The 7,968-nt window shown below is 49.0% G+C and overlaps 1 protein-coding gene across 1 annotated transcript; it reads left to right on the top strand.

Annotated features, from left to right (window-relative positions):
* The first annotated feature begins 348 nt into the window (after nt 1-348).
* LOC129869421 (uncharacterized) lies at nt 349-1,570 on the top strand. Its single transcript, XM_055943824.1, has 2 exons — nt 349-434; nt 630-1,570. The coding sequence occupies exon 2, from the start codon at nt 675-677 to the stop codon at nt 1,422-1,424; it is 750 nt and encodes a 249-aa protein (XP_055799799.1). The 5' UTR covers nt 349-434; nt 630-674; the 3' UTR covers nt 1,425-1,570.
* The last annotated feature ends 6,398 nt before the right edge of the window (nt 1,571-7,968 follow it).

The raw sequence follows: 7,968 nt of genomic DNA on the forward strand, positions 1-7,968 counted from the left end.
CCTACTCAGAGAGTACACAACCCACTTACTCACCCACTCACCAGGCCTTATTCTAATTGGCAAGATATGGGAATGGCTTCTAAATTCCAGTATCCCCATGAAGAATGTGTAGACACAGAGGGGCGTTTGTTGAGCTCATGTATTCTACATGATCATATTTCAGAGGTTTGCATCAGGGATTAAACGAACAACCAAATCCAAATCAGTCAGGTTTCAAGACTAGTCACTCAACTGAGACTGCTCTTCTCTGTATCACGGAGGCGCTCCGCACTGCTAAAGCTAACTCTCTCTCCTCTGCTCTCATCCTTCTAGACCTATCGGCTGCCTTCGATACTGTGAACCATCAGATCCTCCTCTCCACCCTCTCCGAGTTGGGCATCTCCGGCGCGGCCCACGCTTGGATTGCGTCCTACCTGACAGGTCGCTCCTACCAGGTGGTGTGGCGAGAATCTGTCTCCTCACCACGCGCTCTCACCACTGGTGTCCCCCAGGGCTCTGTTCTAGGCCCTCTCCTATTCTCGCTATACACCAAGTCACTTGGCTCTGTCATAACCTCACATGGTCTCTCCTATCATTGCTATGCAGACGACACACAATTAATCTTCTCCTTTCCCCCTTCTGATGACCAGGTGGCGAATCGCATCTCTGCATGTCTGGCAGACATATCAGTGTGGATGACGGATCACCACCTCAAGCTGAACCTCGGCAAGACGGAGCTGCTCTTCCTCCCGGGGAAGGACTGCCCGTTCCATGATCTCGCCATCACGGTTGACAACTCCATTGTGTCCTCCTCCCAGAGCGCTAAGAACCTTGGCGTGATCCTGGACAACACCCTGTCGTTCTCAACTAACATCAAGGCGGTGGCCCGTTCCTGTAGGTTCATGCTCTACAACATCCGCAGAGTACGACCCTCCCTCACACAGGAAGCGGCGCAGGTCCTAATCCAGGCACTTGTCATCTCCCGTCTGGATTACTGCAACTCGCTGTTGGCTGGGCTCCCTGCCTGTGCCATCAAACCCCTACAACTCATCCAGAACGCCGCAGCCCGTCTGGTGTTCAACCTTCCCAAGTTCTCTCACGTCACCCCGCTCCTCCGCTCTCTCCACTGGCTTCCAGTTGAAGCTCGCATCCGCTACAAGACCATGGTGCTTGCCTACGGAGCTGTGAGGGGAACGGCACCTCAGTACCTTCAGGCTCTGATCAGGCCCTACACCCAAACAAGGGCACTGCGTTCATCCACCTCTGGCCTGCTCGCCTCCCTACCACTGAGGAAGTACAGTTCCCGCTCAGCCCAGTCAAAACTGTTCGCTGCTCTGGCACCCCAATGGTGGAACAAACTCCCTCACGACGCCAGGACAGCGGAGTCAATCACCACCTTCCGGAGACACCTGAAACCCCACCTCTTCAAGGAATACCTAGGATAGGATAAAGCAATCCTTCTGCCCCCCCCCCCCTTAAAAGATTTAGATGCACTATTGTAAAGTGGCTGTTCCACTGGATGTCATTAGGTGAATGCACCAATTTGTAAGTCGCTCTGGATAAGAGCGTCTGCTAAATGACTTAAATGTAAATGTAACAACCAGATTGTTTTAATGTGCTCCACAAAATGTAACCATTTTTTACTTGCTATCTTTCACACTTTCAAACAGCTTACTGAACTGTGTTAACAACGAGATTGTTGACTGTACTCAGAAGTGTGAGAAAATACAGTCTGGTCACCAAAGCTGATGTGGTCTTTAGTTTGTCAACAGGGTACAAGGTCACGTCATCAGTGTCCTGTATAAAAGCATTACAAAGCTATTAGAGGCTGGCCTTGGAGTGGGACACACACTGACTGTGCGCACACACGCACGCACGCGCACGCACACATGTAGACACTGAGAGGCACAGAGAGCAATGAAACAGTGAGGAGAGAGAAATGTAATGTGATAGGCCTGCCGAAGGGTGAATAGATGAATACACTGCAAGAGGGACACAAGGGACAAGGGGCCACATTCTACATTTCAGAAAAAGTGTAAGAGGGTGCCAACATTTTCCTTTTCCCCAATTTCTACCTTCTTGAACACACTGTACTGTTTTCCTCTGTGTTAGTGTATTCATTTGTCTGGTGCATTCTCTGTTCTTTTTATGTTGCCAGCAGGGATGTACTGTTCTGCAAATGCTGCACTGTTGCCGCGTGTTCTGGTGTCAAAGTTACTAAAAAAAGGAATGAAAGTGTCATCTTAAGGGGAAGTCATGTGTGGGATAAACAGCTACTGTGTTATGCTGGTGAATGAGGACCCAAAAGCGACTTAACAAAAACAGAGTTTTTATTCCAGTCTTAAACAAAACGGTACTCCAGGATATATCTTAGATGACACCTGCTCACACGCAGCATCTGATGAAGGCAAAAACACGACAGGGCGGAACCAGGACACAGAACAGCAAACATCAAACAAGAATCCGACAAAGACAGAAGCAGAAAACAGAGGGAGAAATAGGGACTCAAATCAGAGGGCAAAATAGGGGACAGGTGTGAAAGAGTAAATGAGGTCGTTAGGAGAAAGAGAAACAGCTGGGAGCAGGAACGGAACGATAGAGAGAGAGAGCGGGGGAGGGAGAGAGGGAGGAGGAGAGAGGGAATAGAAAGAGGGAAAGAACCTAATAAGACCAGCAGAGGGAAGCACAGGGACAAGACATGAAGATCAAAGACAAAACATGACAGTACCCCCCCACTCACCAAGCGCCTCCTGGCGCACTCGAGGAGGAACCCTGGCGGCGACGAAGGAAATCATCAATCAACGAACGGTCCAGCACGTCCCGAGATGGAACCCAACTCCTCTCCTCAGGACCGAAACCCTCCCAATCCACTAAGTACTGGTGACCACGTCCCTGAGAACGCATGTCCATGATCCTCCGTTCCTTGTAAATAGGTGCGCCCTCGACAAGGACGGGAGGGGGGGAGGGAAGACGAACGGGGGCGCGAAGAAAAGGCTTGACACAAGAGACATGGAAGACAGGGTGGACGCGACGAAGATGTCGCGGAAGAATCAGTCGCACAGCGACAGGATTAACGACCTGAGAGACACGGAACGGACCAATGAACCGCGGAGTCAACTTGCGAGAAGCTGTCGTAAGGGAAAGGTTACGAGTGGAAAGCCACACTCTCTGACCGCGACCATACCTAGGACTCTTAATCCTACGTTTATTGGCGGCTCTCACAGTCCTCCCCGCAGACGAAGGCAGACCGGTACTAAAGTCTAAGGCGATCTGAGACCATGGTCGAGAAGGAATGGGAAGCGGTCTAAGACGACCGGCATGAGGAGAGTTACCTGACTTAGTCTGCGCGCAGTCCGAACAAGCAGCCACGAAACGGCGCGTGTCCCGCTCCTGAGTAGGCCACCAAAACCGCTGGCGAATAGAAGCAAGCGTACCCCGAACACCGGGGTGACCAGCTAACTTGGCAGAATGAGCCCACTGAAGAACAGCCAGACGAGTAGAGACAGGAACGAACAGAAGGTTACTAGGACAAGCGCGCGGCGACGCAGTGTGAGTGAGTGCTTGCTCTACCTGTCTCTCAATTCCCCAGACAGTCAACCCGACAACACGCCCTTCAGGGAGAATCCCCTCGGGTTCGGTAGAAACCACAGGAGAACTAAAGAGACGGGATAAAGCATCAGGCTTGGTGTTCTTATTTCCCGGACGATAGGAAATCTCAAACTCGAAACGAGCGAAAAACAATGCCCAACGAGCTTGACGTGCATTAAGTCGTTTGGCAGAACGGATGTACTCAAGGTTCTTATGGTCAGTCCAAACGACAAAAGGAACGGTCGCCCCCTCCAACCACTGTCGCCATTCGCCTAAGGCTAAGCGGATGGCGAGCAGTTCGCGGTTACCCACATCATAGTTGCGTTCCGATGGCGACAAGCGATGAGAAAAGTAAGCGCAAGGATGGACCTTATCGTCAGACTGGAAGCGCTGGGACAGAATGGCTCCCACGCCCACCTCTGAAGCGTCAACCTCGACAATGAATTGTCTTGTGACGTCAGGAGTAACAAGGATAGGGGCGGATGTAAAACGCTTCTTGAGGAGATCAAAAGCTCCCTGGGCGGAACCGGACCACTTAAAGCAAGACTTGACAGAAGTCAGAGCTGTGAGAGGGGCAGCCACTTGACCGAAATTACGAATGAAACGCCGATAGAAATTAGCGAAACCGAGAAAGCGCAGTAACTCGACACGTGACTTAGGAACGGGCCAATCGCTGACATCCTGGACCTTAGCGGGATCCATCTGAATGCCTTCAGCAGACAGATAATCATCGAGAGCCTTACGTTCGGGAGCCGACAGAGAGAATAATCTACCCCGAGGAGAAGTGGTCCCCGGAAGGAGATCAATACAACAATCATACGACCGGTGAGGAGGAAGAGAGTTGGCTCTGGACCGACTGAAGACCGTGCGTAGATCATGATGTTCCTCCGGCACTCCTGTCACATCACCAGGCTCCTCCTGAGTAGAGGGGACAGAAGAAACAGGAGGAATAGCAGACATTAAACACTTCACATGACAAGAAACGTTCCAGGATAGGATAGAATTACTAGACCAATTAATAGAAGGATTATGACATACTAGCCAGGGATGACCCAAAACAACAGGTGTAACAGGTGAACAAAAAATCAAAAAAGAAATGGTCTCACTGTGGTTACCAGATACTGTGAGGGTTAAAGGTAGTGTCTCATATCTGATACTGGGGAGAGGACTACCATCTAAGGCGAACATGGGTGTGATCCTCCCTAACTCTCTGAGAGGAATGTCATGTTTCCGAGCCCATGCTTCGTCCATAAAACAACCCTCAGCCCCAGAGTCTATCAAGGCACTGCAGGAAGCAGCCGACCCGGTCCAGCGTAGATGGACCGACAAGGTAGTACAGGATCTTGATGGAGAGACCTGAGTAGTAGCGCTCACCAGTAGCCCTCCGCTTACTGATGATCTCTGACCTTTAACTGGACATGACATGACAAAATGTCCAGCAGAACCGCAATAGAAGCAAAGGCGGTTGGTGATTCTCCGTTCCCTCTCCTTAGTCGAGATGTGAACACCTCCCAGCTGCATGGGCTCAGTCTCTGAGCCGATGGAAGGAGATGGTCGAGATGCGGAGAAGGGAAGCCCCGCTAACGCGAGCTCTCTTCCACGAGCTCGGTGACGAAGATCTACCCGTCGTTCTATGCGGATGGCGAGTGCAATCAACGAGTCCACGCTGGAAGGAACCTCCCGGGAGAGAATCTCATCCTTAACCTCAGCGTGGAGTCCCTCCAGAAAACGAGCGAGCAACGCCGACTCGTTCCAGTCACTGGATGCAGCAAGAGTACGAAACTCTATAGAGTAATCCGTTATGGATCGATCACCTTGACATAGGGAAGCCAGACCCCTGGAAGCCTCCTTCCCAAAAACTGAACGATCAAAGACCCGTATCATCTCCTCCTTAAAGTTCTGATAAACGTCAGAACACTCAGCCCTTGCCTCCCAGATAGCTGTGCCCCACTCCCGAGCCCGCCCAGTAAGGAGTGATATGACGTAAGCGATCCGAGCTCTCTCTCCAGAGTATGTGTTGGGCTGGAGAGAGAACACAATATCACACTGGGTGAGAAAGGAGCGACACTCAGTGGGCTGTCCAGAGTAACATGGTGGATTATTAACCCTGGGTTCCGGAGAGTCGGAAGACCGGGAAGTAGCTTGTGGTACGAGACGAAGACTCTGAAACTGTCCTGAGAGATCGGAAACCTGAGCGGCCAGGGTCTCAACGGCATGACGAGCAGCAGACAATTCCTGCTCGTGTCTGCCGAGCATTGCTCCCTGGAACTTGACGGTAGTGTAGAGAGAATCCGTAGTCGCTGGGTCCATTCTTAGTCGGATTCTTCTGTTATGCTGGTGAATGAGGACCCAAAAGCGACTTAACAAAAACAGAGTTTTTATTCCAGTCTTAAACAAAACGGTACTCCAGGATATATCTTAGATGACACCTGCTCACACGCAGCATCTGATGAAGGCAAAAACACGACAGGGCGGAACCAGGACACAGAACAGCAAACATCAAACAAGAATCCGACAAAGACAGAAGCAGAAAACAGAGGGAGAAATAGGGACTCAAATCAGAGGGCAAAATAGGGGACAGGTGTGAAAGAGTAAATGAGGTCGTTAGGAGAAAGAGAAACAGCTGGGAGCAGGAACGGAACGATAGAGAGAGAGAGCGGGGGAGGGAGAGAGGGAGGAGGAGAGAGGGAATAGAAAGAGGGAAAGAACCTAATAAGACCAGCAGAGGGAAGCACAGGGACAAGACATGAAGATCAAAGACAAAACATGACATACTGTGTTTCAAATCCTCTAGTATATTTGTATTTGTTTGACATGTCGCTCTCTGAAACATCGGAGTACACCGAGGTGCAAACTGAACCTTTGATCCACAGGAAACCGAAATGTTTGATCCACAGGAAACTGAAATGTTTGATCCACAGGAAACTGAAATGTTTGAGGTCTGACCCAACATGCAACGTGTCAACTCCCTCCAGGTCTCTCTGCTTTAACGTACAGGGTAGCTACAGGATCTCTGCTGATAAAGTATCAAAACATACACAGGGCTGACAAAGGGGAGCGAGGGGAAAACTGAGTTTTGGTTCCCTCAGCTACAGCTCTGAAAATGTCTGTCCCATTTGGCAACTATTTACTTTCCTTTGACCTTGTTGCTTAGATACGCCAAGCCCCTGTGTGGAGATTAAAGTTTCCTTTTGGCTGGTGGTCAATAACAATATCTTTGATCTACCCATTTACATTGAATACTATTGTTCACATTGAGTGTCTGTGTATGAACTTTCTATAGCGTTTTTGGACATTGACTAGAGACTTTACATGTAGATGCAGGACACTCATTCTCCATGAGTGGAGAACAGGAGGGCTTCTTAAAGAAAAACTAACAGGTCTGTGAGAGCCGGAATTCTTACTGGTTGGTAGGTGATCAAATACTTATGTCATGCAATAAAATGCAAACTAATTACTTAAAAATCATACAATGTGATTTTCTGGATTTTTGTTTTAGATTCCGTCTCTCACAGTTGAAGTGTACCTATGATAAAAATGACAGACCTCTACATGCTTTGTAAGTAGGAAAACCTGCAAAATCGGCAGTGTATCAAATACTTGTTCTCCTCACTGTATAACACAGACTCAGAATGTCTTGAGAGCACTACAGTATGAGAGCACTATTAAATAGTGAGTGTGTCGGAGACATGACTGGAATTCAAACGCTTGTTTTTGCAACAAGAACACACTGTTTGTTCTTATGGGGAGTCCAGTCCTCCCCTGTATATCACTTTGTCTCTCCACTCCCTTCGCCTCCCCTTTCTCTGACAACCAGCTAGAACAACCTCTGACCCTAACTCAAGTCTAGAGCTCTGCTTAGAAATAGCAGCAGCTGGTATTTTGTAAATACTCCTCTTGTTCTGATCCCATGGTATGACTTATCCTCAACGTATCTTATAAACACAGACCAAACGTGGGCTGATGGATGATGTAGGGCTAAGATCTCATCTAAAAGGCTAGAGCTTTAGCTAAATAATTCCATTGTATTAGTCCAGACTGCTACTGTGACTAGACTGACGGTCCCATTCAGACGAGTAGCAGATGCACCTTTTGATTGGATGGAGCTCTTGAGTTTCTTCCCACCTGCACTTGCCCACCTGTGGGTTGCTATAAAGCCTGTTTAGTGTATGAGATAGTGAGGCATTTCTGTGTTCTCAACATCTCTATTCTAACTAAATATCAGTCTAAGCCAACAGAGATGTTATTTGTGGATGGAGCCATCCCATCGCCCACATCTGATGACTTATTATATCATCACCACTTCACCACTCAGTTCTGCATCCACTCTAACAGAGCACACATCACATGATCCAGATATTTAGTACTTTCCAAAGATTCTCATAAATAGACAGGAAAGTG

Source organism: Salvelinus fontinalis, chromosome 2 (assembly GCF_029448725.1).
Source record: "Salvelinus fontinalis isolate EN_2023a chromosome 2, ASM2944872v1, whole genome shotgun sequence".
Classification (NCBI taxonomy): Eukaryota; Metazoa; Chordata; class Actinopteri; order Salmoniformes; family Salmonidae; genus Salvelinus; species Salvelinus fontinalis.